The following is a 25,508-nucleotide window of genomic DNA, read 5'->3' as shown; positions in this document are numbered from 1 at the left end:
AGTAAAGTATACAATAATATAAGTAATTATCATTCCCAGGTGGGGCATAAACCTAACATAGCAAAATGTAATACATCCTCTTTACTAGCATTCTCCATATATGAGGCAACTCTCAGTCTGACTACATCTTGATCAACCAAATCAGTGGCATTTGGATCACTCTTTCCCAAACAAAGGGGCCCGCTCAAACTCCTTCCATCTAATTCAAATATCTCACCGTTGTCTTCCACATATGTGATATAGTGTAAGTTAATATCTGCAGTAGCTTCTGGGGCGTCTGTTTGTCCAGAAGAAAATGTTTGCGTGTTTTCCTTTATTACGTTCAAAACAAATTCGTCAGTGTTGGTATCATCAAACGTACTCTTTGATCCGGTATTATCACTTTGAAATTTCAAAAAATTAGCCAAGTCAGAATTAGGCTCCAACAATGACCGATTATTGCTTAGCGAGTGAAGAATAGCATATAAACCGCACGCATTCTTAATTGATTGCTTAAACCATACAACATCAAAAGCTCTCGAAACTTGTTTATTAGCACTCATTTTCCCATTTGCTGTTACAGGAAATAGTAGTACGACAGCCTTTACTGGCCTTGGTAAGAATGCCAATAAGTCCGGCTCTGTTAGACTGTAAATATCAAAATATGCCCATGCCCTTTTTAGACCTAGTTTATGTGCGAACTCTGTAAAAACTGCAGGATTCGATTCGATTGGTATCACAGCACGTTCGTTTTCGCTCATGCTTTTTTATGGAATCGTATAATAACTGCTATTTCTTTTTTGACGAAAAGAACCACTAACCTCCCATAAATGCAGGCTCCTACTGTAATTCAAGTCCACTTACAGTGCCAATGTCAGTAAAAAATTAAAAATATGAATATATTAATCAAGATCGCTTTCTCCACCGAATTTGAAATATTGGTAGCTGGGGTTCCCACTTTCTAACATAACCATGAAGATATAAATCCGGGTAAAAGAGCGTCAAGAAGTTCTAGAATGTTAATAGCTCATCACTCAAAAGTCCTAAAAATGATTGAGCCTCAATAGTGTCCCCAAAAAGAAGAGACCAGATAAAAGCTCTTTGTGATCTTTGTATGTAATACGTAAAGGAGCTGAATTGAGGTCTAATAAGAAGTGTTTAGTCATGAGAAAAGTGGTTTGTAATCTTATTTCCGAAGATGAAAGGTATAATGAGGAATTGCTTCCCGCTTCAAGGAATAGTTGTAGTGATGTAAGCTCTTCTTCTGTAAATGAGGCAGAAGGTGAATTGGATACAATTGAGAAAGTGGATACTTTGATCGGGGGTGCAAGGGTTATAAGCAATAGAGTAGAAAGTACCAGCGATGATGAGCAGGCTGCAAGAAAAAAGGAATCAGTTCAACCCTGGAATGATTATCATGAAAATATAGAACTTACTCAAGCAAGTACGATATCTCTTGACCCTGATGACGAAGATCTCGATGAGATTATTTCTTACTCACATAATGGCAATTATGACAACTCTCATAAAACGTTCTCTTTTTCCTTACCATTTGGTAATACAAATTTTAGGTCAAGCTCACCCTTTGCCATTATCAAAACAGTTCTACCCAAAACTCCTGACGAATTTATCAGAAAGAACTTGAGGAAGAATGAAATTAAACAAAAACTGAAGAAATCAAATTCCATTTCTTCTTTGGAGGAGATAGAGTTATTTAAAGACGAAAAGGGAATTGATAATTCAAGGATTAGAGCCGTTAAAGAATCCTTGGAAATGGATGCATTGAAGAACTCCATAAAACAGATTACAGCAGACCCATTTGACAAGACTCATGACGGATATTACCGTTCGCGCTTGGAATCTATATGGCATGAATTGGAAGGAGATGTTGTTATAATGGGTGGTTACCGTGGTAGTGTGCTAAGAGATGCTACGACTCATAAGCGAATTTGGATCCCACTAAAGGCAGGTCTAAACATGACGAAAGTAGATTTATTGATTGGGCCCAATGACGAAGATGAACTGCAAACTCAGAAAGAAATTGTTCCTGATGGAATGTTAACACACATAGGCCCTGTTGACGTCTCCAAAAAATTGATAAAGAAACTAGAGTCAAATCCTAGGCTGAAAGTTCAACAGTTTGGATATGATTGGAGACTGTCGTTGGATATATCTGCTGAGCATTTAAAGAATAAACTAGAGGAGATTTATGATGAGCAAAAAAACAAGAAGGGAGTATACATAATTGCCCATTCAATGGGTGGGTTGGTGGCACATAAAGTTCTACAAGATTATACTCATTTGATAAGAGGCATTATCTATGTGGGTTCACCGAGTCAATGTCCCAATATCCTGGGCCCTATCAGGTTTGGGGACGACGTGATGTGGAATAAAACCATTTTCAGTAAAGAAACGAATTTTTTCATGAGAAGCAGCTTTTATTTTCTACCATTAGATGGTAGATGTTTTGTTGACAGAACTACCCTAGAGAGATATGATTTTGATTTTTTTGATACAGACGTTTGGAAAGATCTTGGCTTATCACCTCTGGTTAATGAAAGGAGAGAAAAGATGGCCCACGAGAAATCAAAGCTATTACCGAGGAAAACAAAATCATCACTTTCGCTTAAAGCAACGCTAAATGCAACTACTAAGTTTGTTTTAAATGCACCTGTTGTTAGAACTGTAGCGGGCAACAACAAACAATCACCAAGAGAGATACCTTCTGATGAAGACTTCCATACATCTTACGAAAATTGCTGTGAGTATTTAACCAGAACTTTAAAACGTACTAAGGATTATTTGGATTCCTTAGCTTATGATCAGAATAAAGAATATCCTCCATTGGCGATGGTTTATGGTAACAAGGTTCCCACGGTTAGAGGTGCTAAAGTAAATGGTATACAAGATATAAAAGACGGAAATTACGAAGACTTTTACTATGGTCCAGGCGATGGTGTTGTGCATCATAAATGGTTACTGCCCGAACAAAGAGGATTTCCAGTTGTTTGTAAAATTGCTAGTTCCTCTGGTCATGTCAGTTTGATGACGGACTTGAAGTCAATAGCAAAGGCGTTTATTTCTATCGTCGACACTGAGAAGGTAAAAAAATAACTGAAAGGTGAAAATACTCCATATAACGTTTTTTATTTTTTGTTTATTGAAGAACTCCTCATGATTTTCTTCTTCCACTGAAAATTCCAATTCAGCATGATGTCAGCAACACCGCGAATAAATACACACTTTTTTAGTTTTAGTTACCTAAACATAATTTTATTTGTTATCAACCCTTACACACAAATGACTTTTTAGTTCACTTTGAGGTAAAATAATGATTCTATAAACCGATATACCTTATATTCCCAATCGTCCCTTCCCTCTTCGTTATTGTCCTGCTAACTCTTCCTCGACGTCAAAGTTAACTTTTAACCACAAGCTGCATGCACTACATTGGGTCAACAGTTGATATCCAGAATGGTTCCTTTCAGTGACGTTTGTGTTGTCAATGCATTCGTCTAAAAAACTCTCACTAAAATGAAAACCATTGACAAATTGACAACGCGGACAGTTCATCATAAACTCAAGTTTATCCTCATCAAACGAGAAGTCATCTAAAGAAAATTCATCCAGCCCGTCACCACAATTGTGAAATCCTTGCTGTTTGTAGTTTTCAAGGATCAGCCTATCATATTCACAGCGTGATCTTATATCTGACAATATTCTATAAGCATCTTGAATCTTATTGATTGTGACACTGCTTATCGTGCCATGTGTATTTTTAGTTAGCTTATCGGGGTGTGTATGTAATAATTGGTCTCTATATGCCCTTTTGATCTCTTCTTGTGTAGCATCCGATGGGATCCTTAAGATCTCGTAGTGTGTTAACGAATTCGCTAATGACATTATTATTGATTTTTTCTTGAAAAAAAAGATAGAGAAAAATCAATAAATCACAACAAGTGCACTAAATACCTTAGTTAATCTGGCTTATTACTAACTTCTAATAATGGTTTCACGTTGGTGAGAATAGTACTTAACATCAAAGTCATCGCATCCATTGGAATTTTTCTGGAAATTTCCAGACGGGTAATCATAGAAGGAATTCTTCCACGATAGCAGGTAATCAGCAACTTCTTCTTTCACTTCTGTCATTGATCAAAAGTATTAGAATAATGAGCAAAAACATTTGATAACACTTTATAAAAGTTTAGGATCTTCCGTATTTATATACGTTATTTAAAGTTCAGTGCGGTTTTTCATGGAGCATCGGTGCATTCCCAATCGGTTGGCTCATATGCATCAGGATGATCAAGAGTTTTCATCTGTTCGTCCGACAATTCAAAGCTATAAGCAGCAAGATTACCTTCTAACCTTTTAACAGTTCTAGTTTTTGGCAATGGTAAATAACCGTGTTGCAAAGACCAACGGATTAGGACTTGACCCGGATTACGATCCACCTCCTTGCAAACTATTAATAAATCTGGATTAGTCATTTTGTAGCCATGACACAATGGAGCGAACGCTTCAACAATTAGACCTTTCGATTTACAATAATCTGCGAGTTCTTGTCTCATAATCCATGGTGAAATTTCGATTTGATTGACTACAGGGTAGTGTCTCAGTTCTGACCAATTCAAAAGTTCATCGATGTGTTTTCTTCCATAATTTGAAACCCCTATAGACTTGACCACTCCTGCATCTACAGCTTCTTGCATAGCCCGCCAAGTTTCCAATCTCAATTTGGAACCTTCCAATGGTGAATGAATCAAAAGAAGATCAATGTATTCCAGGCCGGAGACTTCATTCAAACATTGTTGAATAGCGGCTTTAGCCTTCCTATATCCGTTTTGCGAATTCCATAATTTGGTAGTGTAAAAGATGTCCGTACGTTTATTATTTTTTGGATCTTCATTTAACCACCTAGTAATTCCGTCACCTACTTCCTTTTCATTACCGTAAAGTACAGCGGTATCGAAGTGACGGTAGCCACATTTGATACCTTCATACACAATTTCCGCTGTTTGCGATCTTGGAATTTCATAAGTACCCAAGGCAATGCTTGGAATTTTAATTCCATTTGATAGTTTGTAGAATTTAGGGACCATATTTTGGGATGCGTACTGAATTCTTCTCTCTTTTCGAGAATGTATATTAAGTAAATATTCGAGTAAGAACAATTACTTGTGCTTTTATATAATGAAGTTTCGACAAGGAAGGAAAGAAGAACCTCCCCTTATATCATAACAATGGGACATATAATATGTTAAATATTCCATTGCTCTTTTCAGCACATTATTACTATTTACGATAAAGGGAGTAAGGAGAATAGCGCGCTTAAGGAGGCACAAAGGAAGACATTAAGAGAAAGTAATGAAGATCAAATAGGAAATGAATATGACTACATAGATATATTTGCTTTGTTTTTTTTTAAATTTGCCTTGTTTCTTATATTGCAGGCTTAATCTGATTATACAGAAAGGAAGGAGAGGCAAACCATCAATCGATCATCTATCCTCCTTTTATTTTCTTTTCTATTCCATCCTGGAATCTTATTTTCATCATCTACTTCAATGGTTTTGGCTTTGGTATATCACTCTTCTTGAATATACCTAACTTTTCCAAATGTTCCCTTACATACTCATAAACGGTAAAGGTAACAGCCTGACCTGGAGCTACTCTCATGACTCTTGGGGTAATACCTTTGTATAATGCTCTAAAACCTTCTTCTTTCAGTAGTTGAGCACCGATGGTTATGATTTTTTTCATACCGGATTGTTTTTCTAACGAAATAGATTTATCCTTCTGTAATCTTGTCTTTATAGTATCCAATGGGGCGTTGGAAAACGGTCCAATTGCACCTGAAATCAAACCTATGCAAGAAGTTTCCCATGAAGGGAGGACATCCATCTGATGGTAATTTTGCAAAAACTCCTTCAGCTTAGAATAAACTGTGAAGTTGGCACCCTGATTTGTTGCTTGCCTTGCTGCTGTTAGGGAGACGCCTCTATATAAGGCAGAAACACCCTCTTCTTTTACAATAGTGTAAGCAGCATGAATCGCATTATTGTATTTGGGACCAGCATTTGGTTCACTCGGAGTTAAATGTTGAGCTTGCAGCCTAATTTTTACAACCTCCATGGGGTTTACCACAAGAACAGCCTCGGTAATACCAGCCCCAACCCCAGCAACAAATGTATTACCGGTAGAAACGATCCCAGTTTCCTTATTGACCAATAAAGTTCTATAGAATTCGTAAGAGGAGAAACGAATGGCCATCTTAGGTATGATACCGATGACCACTGCACCTAGACCTTTATACAGAGCCAAGAAGCCTTCTTTTTGGTAAATAGTACGCCCAGTCTTAATAAACCCTGGAGGTTTAACATGTTCAATACCAGCTACTCGTCTGTATATTTGCATTCTCACCTTAATTGTATCTAAAGGGTGACAACATAATGCTTCAAACAAACCCGCCGTACCACCAGCAATAAGGTTGATGGCCGGATGAGAAGCCTTTTTTTTTTGGGACATCTTGATTTCTTCTTTTTTGTTTAATATTTTTTTTACCTTATAAGTCAAAAAGATAACTCACTTCTCTTTTGCTTTATTATAATTCAACACACTTTCTCAAGTCAAATATTCTTGGCTGAAGTATGGGAATATTTCAAACCTCTTTTAATAACTCAATTGATAAATTTATAATATCTTTCAAAAATGATTAGCGCTTTTTGTATGAGACAAACAGAAAGGAAGTGCAAAATGCCAAGAATAAGAAGAACTACAACAACAAGAATTAACAAAATCAAGTTGAAGCTACAACTAAATTATATATTTATACATATGTATGTACGTGTACAGAATGTTAGTAAAACATTGTAGTTTGTAAAAATGGTAACTCCGTGGCGACAAGAATCTCAAAGGATTGGCTAGTAGATGGTACCTCGAGCAGCCATACTGTATATCATCATTACCTCCATCATCACACTTCCCTATGACTACAAGGACTAATAGTTAACACCGACCCATCAATTTTGGGCCCTTCCCGTCACAAATAAAGTCCGTTTGCGGTTTACCGGGACTGACCTAGTACTGTTGTACGATGTATCTGTTAGAGGTGGGCGGTTATTCATTCCTTGAACCATTTCAATAGCATCCATTTCTCCGGGCGGGTGCTACTGAGGAAAAAATCTCCATTCAACCGAGGTGAGTCCTGAGTCTCCCCCGGTCCATCGAAGGGTACCCCTTCTTTTCCATTGAGCCGAGGATTCTACACAATTTCAAACTGAATCACGTGATAGAGGAAATTGGCAAATAAACTATTTTATATGGGTTTAAATTGAGTTTTGAGTTTATTGCAGAAATTATGCTAAAGTTTTTTTACAGTTCGTTGATGTACCGATATGGTTTTATGTAAATTTGAAAATATAAAACATAGTCGTTATGGAATAGATATACCAGTGTAAGGCCAAAAAAGAATATATAGAAACACTTAGGCTTCCACCATTTCTCTTAATCTTCTGATGGTAGATCTAACAGTAGCGGCAGCTGCAGTAGAAACAGTATAAGCACCACCGGCCACAGTCTTCTTACAAGAAGAACAAGACCAGATACCAGCAGCACCTCTCTTGACGGTCTTCTTACCGCAGAATGAACAGTCATATCTGGCATGTTGTTGGATTTCCAACTTCTTAACTTGTCTTCTTAATGATGAACCATAACGAACACCATATTTACCTGTGATACCGACTTTCTTTGTTCTCTTAGCCCTGTAAAAAAAAAAAAATGTTATTTTCTGTTAGTAAAACTAAAAACTTGCTCAACGATTGATTTGATGTAGTCATATTGAATTTTGGAGAGCAGGTGGCGAAGTTAACACATTAACGCCACCCAAAGATACTAATTAGACATTGTGTGTTTCATTTCCCTCCACTGCGACATTTCATGATTTGGTAACTCCAGCAGTTAAATTCGGACTTAAATCTATCACACATTCTTGCTAACTTCAATATAATAACATTTAATCATCCAATTCCTCTATGTTCTTTGCATACATTTTTCTTCTTGATTATCTATCCTATCCTTAAGCTCTTTTTAGCACAGGAAGTACAAAATCCCACAATGGGTATGGCAGTATTATAGATGAATTTTTAATTGAAATTTCAGATTTTTCAACCTAATGGTCCGACGCAGGTGGGAACTCTCCCTATGCCTAAATTTTTCTTCGGTGAGCAAGTTTATCATAATACACGATGGTGTGAAATTCAAGTAAGGTATTTTGAACCGGACAGTCAACTGCGTCAGCTAAGAAAAAAAGCACCATGAACTGACATGTATGGGTTAAAAAGATGTATGGATGGTGGAACAAGAATGAAAACAGGACTTGGGCGGCTAATGAGAAAAAAACAGCAAACGATTACAAAAAGAGGATAACCTCGCGATCTATGAAACGTCCAATATCGAGAGTAAAGTGTCTTATTAGCCGAGAAAAAAAGAAACAAAACTACGTATAATATATACTATCTATATTTACTTGTTCCCCTTCTTCTTATTTGCCACGGCCCGTATAGGTTGGAGTAACATTGATTTCGCGTTCTTTCGCGGTTGCTCAATAGATAGTCAATAAAATAGGGGGTATTCACGTTTGCAGCAAAAGAATGCGGATATCTAAAGAACCTCAAGAAGTCCACTTAATGATATTAAATCCCGCGCTCGCGTTTTCAGAGTCTCGCGAAATCGTACGGCTAATTCCTGTACCTCAAAAGCATAAAACAACAATATTAATCGAAATACGTAGTAACTCCATATACGAAACGTGGGTAGGAAAAAGTGAACATAAACGCTATATAAGTAACCATTTCTCAAAATTTGCTTGTAAAAAGAAATAGGTCTATTCTCTTCGTAAAAGCTTTACCATCAACAACGTCCCACAACTCCTACTTCAAAAAATTACAGTTACTTATTAGCCAACTTATAGAAGAATGTCTGATTGAATATGGGCGCTCTGGGTACACCACAATGGCAACGAGGAACCAAAAAAGTATTTTTCTCTATTTTTGATAACAGTTCCTCCGCGCAAGGGATCCTCAGCCAGCAAATACCAAAAGAGAACGCCATGTTTTTTTTTGTACCCTTATTGCTCCCATGTCACGCAGATAACAAGAAATTTCGTTAGAGTTGACGTAATTATTGGATTGGAGGGTTATCATGACTAAAATATCCTATTAGTTTGGTTTTTATAAAAAAAATGGACCCAAAGCAAGAAACAGAAATGCATAGAGTGCGTGGCAGTAGATGTGCATGCAACTGTACAAGTCGATAGATAAAGTTTAGCATTGATATTCATCCAATATTATCTCTTCTAAGAATAGCCGCAGGCTGCTCCTCTCTCAATCTCGTAAACAGCTGTAAAATTAAGCAATAACAAGACAAGAGTTATAAACTTTATGTTTCTACGGCATTATAGTCGCAGTAAGTAGGAAGGTAGGCATGTGACACCGCTTCTCGTGCTGCATTGGAGAAAAAATGTGTGTATGCTTGTTTACTTTTCGTCCTCGGAGTTGAAGAAAACTCGCATATGCATCATCACGCGCCCGCAGCAGGGGGCGCCATACTTGGGGGTGGAAGACACAACAAATAATGCTGCGGTATGGTGGCTTCTTTGGGGCGTCTTCCGCACGCAGGCAATTAAGGTTTATCATATGTGCCTTCACATGCACGCAAAAACCTGTTGATTACTAGAAAAAGGTAACGGAGTACCAAAGGATGATATAAACAGCCCATATTGGACCCATAACACAGATCCAACGTAACGTTAAGATAACAAACTGTCATGCATGTCTGCAAAAAGACAGGCAAAAAACACCGGATTACATAAGCAAAAAACCGGAATTAAAGACACTCCATTTTTTTCCTACGGCCCCCTTCTGTCTTCGAGGGGAAGGATCAATGGCGGTTAGCCCATGAATAATGATTCACTGTGGAAGAAAGGAATCGCACGACCCCCACCATATAACACAGCCAATTACTTTTCTAGATCAGGAAATGTGATTGATTGCGCATTTTTGACCGCAGAATAATACATCGATAAGATTTAGCACACGTATTGATGATATATTGCCAATTTAAAGTTAGGAGATCAATGATTTCGTAGTGCATTTTAAAGGGAGGTTTTATCCATGGAGTTTGCGTCTATAACCTTGTGCGTGTACTCATAGTAGTGAGTTTGAATTAAACAAACAACAACAACGTACAAATTAATATACCGTATCCCCAATACCATTTTTGATCGTTGTAATTCACTACTAAATTGGGGTCAGTTATTTTCAATCTTATATCTTGCCTGTTTGCCATAGATATAAATTCTCTCTTATGTATTTAAAGCCAGTCGGTAATCTTTTATTCATTTTATTTTCTTAAGAATCTTTCTCTTATAGTTCTGTATTATCCCTTTTTCCTGTGTTTGAACTTTCGTCCAACATAGCAATTTCGTGAAATAGAAATACAATCAGATATATCAATACGATTTATTTAATATTCCAATATTACAAATAAATCAGTGGTATTTTTACAATCTAAAATTAAGTTAAAACATTTATCGTTAGTTGTTTTCACAGGATAATTCTTTTTCCTAGTTTATTTACTAAAAGGAAAAAGGTCAAGTAAAAAGAAACACTTTTATTCATATCCAAACATAATGCAAGCAGCTGTTCATGGGAAACTTCACGCTGCCCTAGAAGATGATTTCTCTTTTTTCCCTTTTGAACAACCACAACAACCAAATACTTATTACGACACAACGATCGATCATGAGGATCGTCCATGTTTTTCTTTTGGATCTACAATCTCTCCTAGAAGTTGGCATTTTGAAAAATCTGATAATCTGCCCTCCTCACAACTGCAGCATTTAGTTCATACGCAACCAATTCATTTAATCAATCCTCAAATTTTATTCAACGAAGAATTTCTTAATTTAGAGAATATCGACTCTCAGCCCCACTTTAAGGAAGTGAAAACTACAAAGGGTAGTATAACGACGACGGCACCTGAAAAGGAAAAGAAAAGCTCTAATAGTACTAGATCATCTTCTTTGTCATCTCTTTTCTCTAATGATGATACTACATCGACATATAATTCATCCTTCAACCACCACGATAACTTCCAAAAGGAAAATAAGAATGATGGTGATATCGATATGATTGACGCAATTAAATATGAAACTAACACAAATTTACAAAAAGACATCAAGATATTCCAAGATAATATCGAATTTAATGATTATGCAAACGCACAAGAGTTTTACACCTATAGTGCAAATTATACCTTTTCAAAATCTACACACATCCATGACTCTATAAATGTCAAAAACATGGACTTATACTCCCAACATCAAGATCATTATGTGCCTCATATGGAGAGTATACATTCGTTTAATAATCGTCACTACGGCAACAACAAAAGCACTAACAGTAATAACAGTAACAATAATAATAATAACAACAACAACAACAACAGTGTCTCAGATAATATTTATGAGGCGGAACCTTTTATAGATGAACCTCAAGTGCCATCGTACTATTATCCATTAGAAATGGTCTTCGATATTGAAAAGTCTCCACCACCACCATTACAGAAATTAAGCTCGAAAGAATTGGAATTTCTCAAAAAATTAAACGCTAAACTATCAAGGTATGCTGCTGCTTATTCTTTCAGCGCTTCCAATGATCAAGATTATTACGACAAAGTCAGGTTTCAAGAAATATCCTACAAATTTAGTAAAACCTATTCTTGATCTCGAAAAGTATCATACACTTCCGTCTACCTTCAAAATATCCATTTACCCATACATCTTTATCCCATTGTCTCACTCAAATTGCTAAGAATTTGTGTACTTAAATATATATGTATATATAGATATATATATGAGTATATATGTATTCAATGTCTCAAGCTCCATGACACGTTATTGTAGTATTATCAGTTTTCCGTATGTTGTGATAAGAAAGGAAATTCACATAATCTTGAAAAACCTTTATAATGTATGACACTGCATGGGTATTAAGAAATGCTGTTGTAACAATGCCATCTTGCTAGCTAAACTATTTATTTGCTCTGCATCTATCCTTCCATTTGTAACAATAAATATATTACTATCCCAAATAAATGAGCTCAAGTGAAGACGAAGATGACAAATTCTTATACGGTTCCGACTCTGAGTTAGCATTACCTTCATCTAAACGATCTAGAGATGATGAAGTAGGAATAGATGCCAGTAATAATCTCGGTATAGTTAAAAGACAAAAACTGGGTTCTCCCGAGGAGGAGGTACCAGCTATTGCAAAAGATGACCGTTCTGATGAAGATATATACTCTGACCCGTCGGAGAACGATAGCGATTCTGATCTAGAAGTAATCATAAGTACGGGTCCTGATCCTACTAGATTAGATGCAAAACTGTTGGGTTCCTATCCTAGTACAACGGCATCCTCAAACAAAGACGTAATTAGCGTAGCCACTGATGTATCTCCTTCCATCACAAAAACATCTGATGAAAGACTAATAACAGAGGGTGAACTAGATCAAGGCGTAACAACTAGAATGTCATCAAAAGCCACAGAGGGCGAAGAAAATATACCGAAGTCAATGGTTGGTTCTATAGACTTAGATAAAGAAGGAATTTTTGATAGCGTCGGCATAACAACAATAGATCCTGAAGTACTGAAAGAAAAACCCTGGAGACAACCAGGAGCTAATATTAGTGACTATTTCAATTACGGATTCAACGAATTCACCTGGATGGAGTATTTACACAGACAAGAAAAATTACAGCAAGATTATAATCCTAGGAGAATTCTAATGGGCCTGTTATCCCTTCAGCAGCAAGGAAAATTGAACTCTGCAAATAACGCAGATTCGAACCTTGGCAATATGATTGACAACAATGGCAACATTAACAATGCAAATATGTCCAATATCAACAATAATATGGGTAATAGTATGTCCGGAACACCAAACCCTCCTGCTCCTCCAATGCATCCAAGCTTCCCGCCGTTACCTATGTTTGGCAGTTTCCCCCCATTCCCCATGCCAGGTATGATGCCACCCATGAACCAACAGCCTAATCAAAATCAAAATCAAAGTTCGAAATGATAATGGAGTATGTGAAACTAAAATAAAGGTATATTGTCCATAATTTACGTATATATTCGGCTCTTATATATGTAATTAATCTTCATACTAAAAAACACAAATCACTAGATTATGAGTCGGTTTTTTTATCTAAATTTTTGTCTTTTAGTCAAAGAATCACTTTTTACTCATTGATAGTAATTCTCTTTTTTTCCTCTATAGCAAACCTTTCACAATATTTCTTCACCCAAGGTTGATGGAAAACATTCAACTCAACAACTTCCTTCAGCTTGCAATACCAAGCATTCTTTACCTCATCGGAGCATTCTGCATTGAATGTAATTCTTTCGCCATCATCAAATATAAGTTGGAAACATTCATTAAATAGTACCCAATCTGTGAAATTTCTTTGCCCACCATCATCTGTCTGAATATCTTCATTACGTAATACTTTCGTAACTTTCAATAGATTAATATCGATCTTGGCTTTTCTGGACACTTCGTGGTAGCCAGACAGTTGCGAACCGCGCAGTATGAAAAACCTGTTCTCTATCTTCCCTTTTAGGTCACCACCATCCTGCAATAAGTATCCTTCTTTATATATACTCTGCTGCTGTTTGTATTTGGAAACAATCTTGTCGACCAATGAAAACTGTTTGGGAAATTGTTCAAGAGCTGAAGTTCTTTCCAGAAAACATGCTTCCACATCCAACGAAGCCACTTTGTGAGGCGCCTTGCGTGGCAGTTCATACAGCTTTTTTGAGCCATGAATTTTATCTGCGATTCGGCTCCACTTATTGATCATATCATAACGTATATGATTATTACTGAATGCGACATTACTCAAAAATTCATTATCAATTTCAATTTCACAACGAGCAAATGAACCATCTTGGGCGAACAGATAATCCCATTCATCCTGCTTTGCTTTTTTCTGCACATATTTCTTTTCAAACCTATACTTTGTCTTGCCAAAGAAACTCTTACCCACTGGCACTTTGTCTACAACTTCGACTAGTTCATGTCGAGGCCTTTCATATTTACATTTTAATGTGATAACACATTTTTTAAAACTATTTCCTTTCGAAATGGGGGAGGAAGGTTCACTGTTATTTATTTTATCCATGGGTAGTTCAAATTCCTTGTTAATTCTGATATTTCCGTCATAAGGAAGTGATTCCCAGGGTGTTTGGATGACGTTTTTTCCATTGTCAAAAACAATAGCATATGTTGCTCTATGACTTTTAGTTCCATATAATGCAAGCGTAGAGATACCCTTTACACTTAAATAAAGTGTTCCCATATCTGGGAAATCTTCTTCTGCATCTTGTGGTTGTTGAAGTTGGGTTTTCATTTCTTCTTTCATTTCGACGCCTTCTTTTGTTTGCGTCAATGATAAAGATATAACTTGCTTCGAATCATCTGCTTCTTCCTCCTTGTTTGATTCTACTTCTTCTTCAGACTCGCCATTTATTATATCACACATTTGTTTGTTTCCAGCCTTGATAACTTTAAATGGACTACTAATATGCCTTTTTATTGGACTTATACTACGAGTTGGGGTACAAGGAGTCATGATATCCTCTTCGAAATTATCGAACATGTTCAAAGTTATCGCATCACTATTGTCCATTTCTTCCGGACGAGAGTAGGTGTCACTGAAACTCGCTTCATACCCTCTGATACTTGCTGCTAGTGCAACTGAAACATCTTTAACTGGTGTCTTCAATGTCCCAATACCCAAACCACTACGTAGTTCGTTGGATCCCTCCTTTTTATCTTTTTCTAATTCTGTGTCGTTTTTGGTATCTGATTCTAGTAATTTTTGAAGAACATCTGGGGCAATAGATTGATTTCTTACAGATGTGGGTGCTTTTAGTTCATAGCTATTTTCCCAAAGAGAATTGAAACTTTTTTTCGAACTATCCCTGTTAAAACTGGTTCCATCATCTAGTCCATGATTTAAGGATGTAGAGTCATGATCTAATGCATCTAGAAAGTTAGCGAAATCTTGACCTAGTTCCTCATCAATAGATAAAGATAGCAAATCGCTTTTATTGAAAGTTATATCACCTGCACTCTCTATTTCACAGCCTAAAAATTCAGCCTCATCTTGAGTATCTTTTGTAATCTCTTGTTCGTCTAGCTGCATATTGTATGTAGCATCTTCATTTTCTTCCGATTTTTCTCCTCCAAAAATATGATTCTTAAATCCTGGGTTTTCGTCATGAGTTTTCATGATGGTTGGTCTTGTAAATGGTGCAAGGCCTTTTTGAGTTCTTATATTATCTTGAATCCTTTTAGATATAAGAGTATTTCTTCTCATAGGATCCAAAGCATTCCATTCGTTGTTCTTTAAAATGTAATCGTCGTTTTCGCAATGATTTATTGAAGAAACTCTGCTTTTCTGATTATAAATCCTACTTCTGCTAACTATTCTGGGCTTGAATTTAAACACTGTTGGTCCATTTTCTTTCTTGGAATCGATTGTGGATACCGTAGTCACTGAGGATTGTTGTGAAAATTGAGAATTAGCGATGGATTCTGGTGAGGTAGACTTGATTTCTTCTTCCTGGATATGCCAGATAGAAATGTAATCCGAAGGTTTCATAGATCTGGTTAAATCGATGGAATCATTGGAGCTATCGATTTCATCAGTAAATGGCTCGTTAAATTGAATTGCTTCCCATCTTGGCAGAGGTGGTAGAAGAGGAACGTACTCTTGCTCTTCATTTTCTTCAATACTTTCATATTTATTTTCTTTCCCCTCGTTTATAAAATCCGTACTCTTCATCTCACTTTCCTTTTCTTCGTTGCAAGCGTTATCATGTTTCTCATTCGCGAACATATTTTCAGGTAACGATAATGAATCGCTTCTCTCTGGATAGCTTCTTATCAATTGACTATTGACTTTAGTAGTTTCTCCATTATGATTATTACTTTCCCCATCCAAGCTATGGTTATCTTCTGAGCTGCTTGCAATTTGTACGAGCCGACTTTCTTTGGGTCGAACCGTCTCATTCTCCACTTCATCATAAGGGTTTTCATGTAATCTACTTTGGTTATTTGGTTCAGCAGACATTTTTTCCGAAGCATCTTTTTGAGGAGGTGTCGTTGGTTGTTCATTTTCCTGTTCATTTTCGTGGCGAGACTCATTGCTATCCTGATCTTCCTGTTTAACTTTCTTGTAGTCATTGACAAAACCATCCTCTGACTTCGAAGATGTTGAAATATCTGCACCAGCTTCTGCCTTTTCTTCATTCTCTGCACCATCAGGTCCAGTATTGGCGTCATCACACTTGGATCCACTGAGACTCATTAATTCTTCCTCTGAAAAACCTTCAACATTGTTAATAGCCTCATTAGTACGATAAATGGCTGATGTGGTGTTGCCCAAAATATCGACTGATGAATCATCAAAACATTCGCTGAAAACTTTCCTTTCATTAAAAGCTTCATCGATATGATCCATATTGTGTTTTAGGTCTTGCACCACATCATTTTCAATAAGCGCATCTGTATTGGTAGTGACTGAATTATCCAGATGATCACTAACCTCTGTAAGATTCATTGAAATACCCAAATCTTCAACAGACGCCGTCGGTGATCTTGAATCCGAATGTAATCTCTTATTAATATTCGACAATTCTCTTGGAACGTTACATTTCCTATCGACCGGCATCATTTCGGGTGTAGACGACATACAGTATGGTAATTCAGGAATTGTCCTCGTATCTAACTCTTGTTCTATGTTGTCCGCGGAGGTATCTGATGATATCCTCATGTCAGATTTGGTGGTAGTCAATGAGAAGTCGAGATTAAGCTTATTGATCGACACGGCGTTCGTTATCGGAATTCTTGATGGAGAATGTAGTATTTGAGGTGATTGTGACAAATATGTAGATGCATCTTCTTCATCTTCATCTTCCTCGTCATAATTAGTTTCTATCTCAATTGAACTTCTATGAACGGGCGATTCCGGATAAGATAGTAGAGGCTGCGTCGATTTCAAAGTAAATTTAAAAGGAGAGCTATTTAGTTTTGGAACCTTTCCTTCTTCACGAGTCAGGTCGTCTATATCATGTGCCATATTCTTCAGGTTATTAAGCACTTTAGGAGAATTGGTGGAAGGTGATGAGTCATTAGCAACCGAGCTTCTAATCCGTTCCTTCTGTATTATAGCTGGAGATTTTTCAAGTTCAGAATTTACACACAAGAGGTCCAGACTGAAGCTTTCATTAGAGAGAACAGATCTCTTTGAAGGTGATCGACCCCTACTATTTTCCGTTGCATTACAATTCGACTTAGTATTGTGTTTGACCAGCATTTCCATTGTCTCATCACCTATTTCCTGCAGTGGGAGCTTCCAATTGTTAGATTTATCTTCAGAATCTTTCTGCATAACATGGGTTTTCGTTTGTTCCATTTCATTATCTATCTCTTTTAGTAGAGAGTCTACGGTAGTCTCAGCGTCGTGCATGCCTCTCTACTTTTATTGTTATATACTTTGATTGACTGCTGAATAATTATTACGTAGATTGATAAAACCTACGCTTCATTACGAATAGGAGTATAGGGAGATGCTTCCCTCCAATGTTTCCTCGGCATTAATAAACATCATTGTTCTCTCGAGGAATATTCCACGTTGTTTACCTTTTTCTAAATCGGGACATCTTTCCGTTCCTCGCGATAATGTCTCTTTTTTTACTTGGACAAATTACCCGCCAACACCTGTGGGGACAAAGGGGGCGTTTCTTGTAGGATGACCAATAGCGCATAGAGAGGGATGGTGAAAACAATAAGAGGCACTTCGAAAGAATTGTATGTAAGATAAAGAGCGTGTACATCCATTTATGCTTTCTTAAGATGGATAAAAGTAAGCAGATGAACATCAACAACTTGTCCAACATCCCCGAGGTAATTGACCCAGGTATCACCATCCCAATATACGAGGAGGAGTACGAGAACAATGGAGCGAGCACTAATGGTCAACTGCAGCAACAGCCACAGAAGCTTGGATCATATAGGTCGCGTGCGGGCAAATTTTCCAATACGTTGAGTAATCTTTTGCCTTCTATCAGTGCTAAATTGCATCATTCAAAGAAGAATGGCCACGGTAAGAATTCTGCTGATTTTACCTCCAGCAATAACAGTTCACAGTCTACGGTGGCGTCCAAGACCCCGAGGGCCAGCCCTTCTAGAAGCAAGACGATGGAAAGCTCTATAGATGGTGTAACTATGGATAGACCGGGCAGTTTGACCCCTCCTCAAGATGTGGAAAAATTGGTGCATTTCCCTGATTCAAGTAATAATTTCTTGATTCCGGCTCCGAGAGGATCTAGTGACTCGTTTGGTTTGCCACATCAGATCTCAAGGACAAGAAATAATACTATGTCCTCCCAGATCACTTCCATATCATCAATTGCTCCCAAGCCTCGTACTTCGAGCGGAATATGGTCGTCTAATGTTAGTGCCAACGATCCGATGCAGCAGCACCTTTTACAACAGTTGCAACCCACAACAAGCAATAACACCAACAATTCAAACACACTTAACGACTATTCGACGAAAACCGCATATTTTGACAACTTGGTGTCCACTAGTGGAAGCCAAATAATAGATAATAAGATGAATGCGAATAATTTGGCTATCCCAAATTCTCTCTGGTCAAGTACAAGACAGAGGTCCCAATCAAACGCGTCTAGTATATATACTGATGCTCCATTGTACGAACAACCTCCTCGCGCCAGTATCTCGTCACATTATACCATTTCAACACAAGAATGTCCATTGGTTGCCGATGAAATCGACCCGCAATCTATTAACTGGGTAACAACGGATCCCACTGTACCATCAATAAACCAAATATCTAACCTGCTACCCACCAACACTATCTCAATTTCAAACGTTTTTCCTTTGCAGCATCAGCAACCGCAATTAAATAACGCTATAAATCTAACAAGCACTTCCTTGGCAACTCTATGCTCCAAATATGGTGAAGTCATATCTGCTAGAACTTTGAGAAATTTGAACATGGCCTTAGTTGAATTTACTACTGCGGAAAGTGCCGTGAAGGCCCTGGATAGTCTACAAGGCAAGGAAGTTTCTATGATCGGAGCGCCAAGTAAACTTTCGTTTGCCAAGATTCTACCTATGCATCAACAACCTCCCCAGTTTCTTCTCAATTCTCAAGGCTTGCCATTAGGCTCGGAAAACAATAATTTACAACCACAACCTCTATTACAAGAGCAATTATTTAATGGAAATGTCACTTTCCAACAGCAAGGCAGTGTCTCCATACCCGTATTCAACCAACAATCACAACACCAGAATCACAGTTCAGGCTCAGCAGGATTCAACAGTGTTCTTCATGGTTACAATAATAACAATAATCTTCATGGAAACAACAATAACTCTTCAAATGAAAAAGAGCAATGCCCCTTTCCGCTACCACCGCCTAACGTTAATGAAAAAGAGGATTCGTTAAGAGAGATCATTGAGCTCTTCAGAGCAAATGCTGATGAATATCAAAGCAATTCATTGATAAAAAAATCGCTGAACCATAGAGGGACTTCCGACACACAAAATTTTGGTCCTTTACCAGAACCATTGACTGTCAGGGAATTCGATCCACCCAAACTACGCGAATTGCGAAAGTCCATTGATTCTAATTCGCTTTCCGATTTAGAAATCGAGCAGTTGGCTATTGCTATGCTTGATGAGTTGCCAGAACTGAGCTCCGATTACTTGGGTAATACTATTGTACAAAAGTTGTTTGAACATTCATCTGATATCGTTAGAGACGTCATGCTGAGGAAAACAAGCAAATACTTAACTTCTATGGGTGTTCACAAAAACGGAACATGGGCATGTCAGAAAATGATTACCATGGCCCATACTCCACGACAGATTATGCAAGTGACGCAAGGAGTGAAGGATTACTGTACACCATTAATCAATGACCAATTCGGGAATTATGTTATCCAATGTGTTTTGAAATTTGGATTTCCCTGGAACCAGTTCATTTTTGAGAGTATAATCGCCAATTTTTGGGTTATCGTTCAGAATAGGTATGGCGCAAGGGCCGTTAGAGCTTGTTTGGAGGCACATGATATTATTACCCCAGAACAATCAATTGTCTTGAGCGCCATGATTGTTGTATATGCTGAATATTTAAGCACCAATAGCAACGGGGCATTATTGGTAACATGGTTTTTAGATACTAGTGTTTTACCCAATAGACATTCTATCTTGGCACCAAGATTAACCAAAAGAATTGTTGAGTTATGTGGTCACAGAATGGCTTCTTTAACTATATTAAAGATCCTTAATTACAGAGGAGATGATAATGCCAGGAAAATTATCTTGGACTCTTTATTTGGAAGCTTAAATGCATACGATTCTCCACCACCAAAAGAATTAACGAAGCTTTTATGTGAAACCAATTATGGCCCCACTTTTGTTCATAAAGTTTTGGCAATGCCGTTACTTGAAGATGATTTAAGGGCCCACATTATCAAACAAGTCAGGAAAGTGTTAACTGATTCTGCTCCGATGCAACCAAGCCGTCGTTTATTGGAGGAAGTTGGGTTGGCATCACCTTCAAATAATCATAACAAGACAAAGCAACAACAGCATCAGCATCACAACAGCAGTATTTCGCATATGTTCGCCACTCCAGATTCCTCCGGACAGCACATAAGAGGTCTTTCTGTTTCTAGTGTTAAAAGTGGCGGATCCAAACATACCGCTATGAATACCGCAGCGCCCACCGGTTCTTCTGCTTCTACACTTTCACCTGGCCAATCATTGAATGCTAATACCACAATGGGATATTTCAGTTATCCTGGTGTCTTCCCTGTCGGCGGCTTTTCAGGTAGCGCCAATAACGGATATACTATGAACAGTGATGACTTAAGTTCCCAATTTGATATGTTAAACTTCAATAATGGAACTCGTTTATCACTACCCCAATTAAGTCTAACTAACCATAATAACACTACCACTGAAATACTAAATAATATCGGCTCTTCCCAAACCCATATTAACAACAACAACAACAACAACAACAACAACAACAACAACAACAACAACAACAACGACGACGATAATGCCGTACTCGAGACTGTGACTTTACATTCCACAAACTGACATCTCTATGTTTTCTAATAGTTAATATTAAGAAGTCTCTCTTTTCCTCCTTATATCTGCATCCATCCAAAATTATCCAACTCCACCTCTAACAGTTTTATGATATTATTTCTTTCTGAATAATACGAGCTAATGAATTTCTGCATTTTCATTCCCGGGGAGAAGTTTCTCCTTAAAACCATCATATCAACGACATTTCTTTCTACATCTAAGAATGATTAAATAGATCCATAAAATTTTATATAGTTACTCAAAATACCATCATTTATCATCCAAAGATGTGCTGAGACTACATTTATTAATGAGCGTTACTTGCTTTTCCTCCTCATCTAGGTTACCCGAAAATTGAACTTCCCTGAAAGAGGAACTTATTTTAAAATTTGCCCTTTTAATAATGTCGGTGAAATGGTAAGGTTACCATTAAAGGTACAGCAAAAATACATAACCCCAGATTTAATTCTGCCTGTGTGTTACTCTCTTTTGTTTATACTCCCCAGTTGTCCGGATTTATACAGTAATCCGTTTTCATCTAATCGTTCTTTTTGCAGTCGGGCTTTTGATTATCGAAAGCGAACTTGTGTCCAACTAACAGTGAACCCCAAAAACTTGAGACATTGGATTTAAACCTACAGTCGTGTAAAATCTCAACACCTTTCATAGATTCTGGTACGCTGCTTATTTCCAGTAGTAACCAAACAGTCCTGCGGTTTTCTCATACTGAGAAAGACACATAATGGATCAAGATAATAACAGCAATGATGACAGCAATAGGCTGAACTCACCTAATGTTCATTCAAATTTGGGTCCTCAAGCATGGCTGAATATTAGTGAAGATTTTGACAACAACAGCAACATCAACGGCAGTAGCAACAACAATAATAACATAAGACCACAAATGCCATCCCGAACTAGAGAAACAGCAATTCCGGATAGAAATGCAAACGAAACTAACAATCAAACATTAAACAATATATTTAGATTTGATAGTATTCAACGGGAAACATTCTTACCCAGTAGCGACGGACAACTGCTAAATCAACGTTATTCGTTGACATTTCAACCCCAACAACAAACAACTGCATTAAGTGGGATCGATATAAACACTGTAAACACAAACCTTATGAATGGTGTCAATGTCCAAATAGATCAACTCAATCGATTATTGCCTAATTTGCCAGAAGAAGAACGGAAACAGATCCACGAATTTAAACTAATAGTAGGAAAGAAAATTCAGGAGTTTCTGATTGTCATAGAAAAGCGAAGAAAAAAGATACTGAACGAAATCGAGTTGGACAATCTTAAATTGAAAGAACTACGTATCGACAATTCTCCACAAGCAATTAGCTATTTGCATAAATTACAAAGAATGAGGCTAAGGGCATTAGAGACGGAAAACATGGAAATTAGAAATCTAAGGTTAAAGATATTAACGATTATAGAAGAGTACAAAAAGTCATTATATGCATACTGCCATTCGAAACTAAGAGGCCAACAAGTGGAGAATCCTACGGATAATTTTATCGTTTGGATAAAATCCATAGATACTAATGAATCTTCTGATTTAAAGGAAGGATTACAAGATCTTTCTAGATATTCGAGGCAATTTATCAATAACGTGCTGTCTAACCAATCAAGTCAAAACATTTCGACAGGCATGACTCAAAGAACATCCATCTTTGCGTTAAACATGCTACCGTCGGAAATATTACACTTAATACTAGATAAACTTAACCAAAAATATGATATTGTAAAATTTCTTACTGTTTCCAAATTGTGGGCCGAAATTATTGTGAAAATACTCTATTATAGACCACATATAAACAAGAAAAGCCAGTTAGATTTATTTTTAAGGACAATGAGATTAACTTCCAATGAAACTGTTTTCAACTACCGCTTAATGATCAAAAGGTTAAATTTCTCTTTCGTCGGTGATTATATGCATGATACAGAGCTTAATTATTTTGTCGGCTGTGAGAATTTGGAGAGGTTAACCCTAGTGTTTTGCAAACATATCACCAGCATACCTATATCGGCGGTACTCAAGGGATGCAAATTTCTTCAAAGTGTGGATATCACTGGAATAAAGGACGTTTCCGATGATGTGTTTAACACCTTGGCAACATATTGTCCCAGAGTACAAGGTTTTTACGTTCCTCAGGCGAGAAACGTCACCTTAGATTCGCTACGGAATTTCATAATTCACTCTCCGATGTTGAAAAGAATAAAAATCACAGGAAACAATAACATGAACGACGAATTAGTAGAACTATTGGCCAACAGGTGTCCCTTGCTTGTAGAGGTTGACATAACATTAAGTCCAAATGTCACGGATTCTAGTTTATTAAAACTTCTCACTAAGCTAGTCCAACTAAGGGAATTTAGAATAACCCATAATACTAATATAACGGATAATATTTTTCAAGAGCTTTCCAAAGTGGTTGATGATATGCCCTCTTTGAGATTAATTGATCTTTCTGGGTGTGAAAATATTACTGATAAAACCATTGAAAGAATTGTCAATCTGGCCCCTAAATTACGCAATGTTTTTCTGGGCAAGTGTAGCCGAATTACAGATGCATCGCTGTTCCAGTTATCTAAGCTGGGTAAGAACTTACAGACGGTGCATTTCGGTCACTGTTTCAATATCACTGATAATGGGGTAAGAGAACTATTTCATTCATGTACAAGAATACAATACGTTGATTTTGCCTGTTGTACAAATTTAACTAATAGGACCCTCTATGAATTAGCAGATTTACCAAAGTTGAAGAGAATCGGCCTTGTGAAGTGTACACAAATGACCGATGAAGGGTTGTTGAATATGGTTTCATTGCGAGGCAGAAACGATACTTTAGAAAGGGTACATTTATCGTACTGTTCCAATTTAACAATATATCCGATATATGAGTTACTAATGTCCTGTCCCAGACTTTCACACTTGTCCTTGACTGCTGTTCCATCATTTTTACGTCCCGATATAACCATGTATTGCAGGCCGGCACCTTCCGACTTTAGTGAAAATCAACGCCAAATATTTTGCGTATTTTCAGGGAAAGGCGTACATAAACTTCGTCATTATTTAGTCAATCTGACCTCACCTGCGTTTGGACCACATGCTGACGTAAACGATGTTCTGACAAAGTATATCAGATCCAAAAATTTAATTTTTAACGGTGAAACACTTGAAGATGCTCTTCGAAGAATAATAACTGATTTGAATCAAGATTCTGCTGCAATTATAGCTGCTACAGGATTAAACCAAATCAACGGTCTAAATAACGATTTTCTTTTCCAGAATATCAATTTTGAACAAATAGATGAAGTTTTCAGCTGGTATCTCAATAATTTTGATGGCATTAGAATGAGCTCTGAAGAAGTTAACTCACTTTTGCTGCAAGTAAACAAGGCATTTTGTGAAGATCCATTCAGCGATGCGAACGATGACCAGGAATATATTGTGGCGCCCGGTGTGAATCGTGAAATCAATAATGAAATGTGTCATATTGTAAGGAAGTTTCATGAACTGAATGACCATATTGATGATTTTGAGGTGAACGTTGCTAGTTTGGTAAGAGTCCAATTCCAGTTTACTGGATTTTTACTTCATGAAATGACTCAAACATATATGCAGATGATTGAATTGAATAGACAAATTTGTTTAGTACAAAAAACAGTTCAGGAATCGGGCAATACAGATTACCAGAAAGGGCTTTTAATATGGCGACTTTTATTTATTGACAAATTCGTTATGGTAGTTCAAAAGTACAAGCTCTCTACTGTAGTTTTGAGATTATATCTGAAAGATAACATAACATTGTTAACCAGGCAAAGAGAATTATTAATAGCACATCAAAGGTCAGCATGGAATAACAATAATGAGAATAATGTTAACAGAAACGCTAACAATGGCGAACTTATCGTACCGGAAGCTGAAGTAAATGATGCAAATAGCAATGATACTAATAGCGGTAATGATGATAATGAAACAGAAAACCCAAACTTTTGGCGGCAGTTTGGCAATAGAATGCAAATATCACCAGATCAAATGAGAAGCCTTCAAATGGGTCTTCGCAATCAAGATATGGTTAGAAACAACAATAACAACAATATAAATGAGTCAATACCTGACACTGCCATTGATTCTCAAATGGATGACGCATCAGGAACACCCGATGAAGAGATGTTATAAAATTTTCATTTAACCGAACACCTGCACTTCCACTAAGCTCTTTATTCTCACAACTCCTCGGTGC

The 25,508-nt window shown here is 37.2% G+C and overlaps 10 protein-coding genes across 10 annotated transcripts; 5 read left to right on the top strand and 5 right to left on the bottom strand.

Annotated features, from left to right (window-relative positions):
- Nucleotides 1–29: 29 nt before the first annotated feature.
- Nucleotides 30–740, bottom strand: YUH1 (ubiquitin-specific protease YUH1; the record flags this gene model as incomplete). The annotated part of the gene is made up of 1 exon (XM_056223618.1): nucleotides 30–740. The coding sequence occupies one exon, from the start codon at nucleotides 738–740 to the stop codon at nucleotides 30–32; it is 711 nt and encodes a 236-aa protein (XP_056077618.1).
- A 403-nt stretch (nucleotides 741–1,143) lies between these two features.
- SMKI10G2890 (uncharacterized protein) lies at nucleotides 1,144–3,093 on the top strand (the record flags this gene model as incomplete). The annotated part of the gene is made up of 1 exon (XM_056223617.1): nucleotides 1,144–3,093. One exon carries the CDS (start codon nucleotides 1,144–1,146, stop codon nucleotides 3,091–3,093), a length of 1,950 nt encoding a protein of 649 aa, XP_056077617.1.
- A 270-nt stretch (nucleotides 3,094–3,363) lies between these two features.
- JJJ3 (Jjj3p) lies at nucleotides 3,364–3,882 on the bottom strand (the record flags this gene model as incomplete). Its single annotated transcript, XM_056223616.1, has 1 exon — nucleotides 3,364–3,882. The coding sequence occupies one exon, from the start codon at nucleotides 3,880–3,882 to the stop codon at nucleotides 3,364–3,366; it is 519 nt and encodes a 172-aa protein (XP_056077616.1).
- A 353-nt stretch (nucleotides 3,883–4,235) lies between these two features.
- SMKI10G2870 (aldo-keto reductase superfamily protein) lies at nucleotides 4,236–5,084 on the bottom strand (the record flags this gene model as incomplete). The annotated part of the gene is made up of 1 exon (XM_056223615.1): nucleotides 4,236–5,084. One exon carries the CDS (start codon nucleotides 5,082–5,084, stop codon nucleotides 4,236–4,238), a length of 849 nt encoding a protein of 282 aa, XP_056077615.1.
- Nucleotides 5,085–5,541: 457 nt separating this feature from the next.
- SFC1 (Sfc1p) lies at nucleotides 5,542–6,510 on the bottom strand (the record flags this gene model as incomplete). Its single annotated transcript, XM_056223614.1, has 1 exon — nucleotides 5,542–6,510. One exon carries the CDS (start codon nucleotides 6,508–6,510, stop codon nucleotides 5,542–5,544), a length of 969 nt encoding a protein of 322 aa, XP_056077614.1.
- A 4,162-nt stretch (nucleotides 6,511–10,672) lies between these two features.
- On the top strand, nucleotides 10,673–11,767 carry IME1 (transcription factor IME1; the record flags this gene model as incomplete). Its single annotated transcript, XM_056223613.1, has 1 exon — nucleotides 10,673–11,767. One exon carries the CDS (start codon nucleotides 10,673–10,675, stop codon nucleotides 11,765–11,767), a length of 1,095 nt encoding a protein of 364 aa, XP_056077613.1.
- Nucleotides 11,768–12,138: 371 nt separating this feature from the next.
- On the top strand, nucleotides 12,139–13,125 carry FIP1 (cleavage polyadenylation factor subunit FIP1; the record flags this gene model as incomplete). The annotated part of the gene is made up of 1 exon (XM_056223612.1): nucleotides 12,139–13,125. The coding sequence occupies one exon, from the start codon at nucleotides 12,139–12,141 to the stop codon at nucleotides 13,123–13,125; it is 987 nt and encodes a 328-aa protein (XP_056077612.1).
- Nucleotides 13,126–13,288: 163 nt separating this feature from the next.
- On the bottom strand, nucleotides 13,289–17,584 carry BUD4 (Bud4p; the record flags this gene model as incomplete). The annotated part of the gene is made up of 1 exon (XM_056223611.1): nucleotides 13,289–17,584. The coding sequence occupies one exon, from the start codon at nucleotides 17,582–17,584 to the stop codon at nucleotides 13,289–13,291; it is 4,296 nt and encodes a 1,431-aa protein (XP_056077611.1).
- A 386-nt stretch (nucleotides 17,585–17,970) lies between these two features.
- On the top strand, nucleotides 17,971–21,255 carry JSN1 (Jsn1p; the record flags this gene model as incomplete). The annotated part of the gene is made up of 1 exon (XM_056223610.1): nucleotides 17,971–21,255. One exon carries the CDS (start codon nucleotides 17,971–17,973, stop codon nucleotides 21,253–21,255), a length of 3,285 nt encoding a protein of 1,094 aa, XP_056077610.1.
- A 733-nt stretch (nucleotides 21,256–21,988) lies between these two features.
- Nucleotides 21,989–25,444, top strand: GRR1 (SCF ubiquitin ligase complex subunit GRR1; the record flags this gene model as incomplete). Its single annotated transcript, XM_056223608.1, has 1 exon — nucleotides 21,989–25,444. One exon carries the CDS (start codon nucleotides 21,989–21,991, stop codon nucleotides 25,442–25,444), a length of 3,456 nt encoding a protein of 1,151 aa, XP_056077609.1.
- Nucleotides 25,445–25,508: the final 64 nt, after the last annotated feature.

The sequence above is a fragment of the Saccharomyces mikatae genome (genome assembly GCF_947241705.1).
Source record: "Saccharomyces mikatae IFO 1815 strain IFO1815 genome assembly, chromosome: 10".
Classification (NCBI taxonomy): domain Eukaryota; kingdom Fungi; phylum Ascomycota; class Saccharomycetes; order Saccharomycetales; family Saccharomycetaceae; genus Saccharomyces; species Saccharomyces mikatae.
The sequence above is the reverse complement of the archived record's forward strand: the minus strand, read 5'-3'. Positions and strand labels throughout refer to the sequence as shown.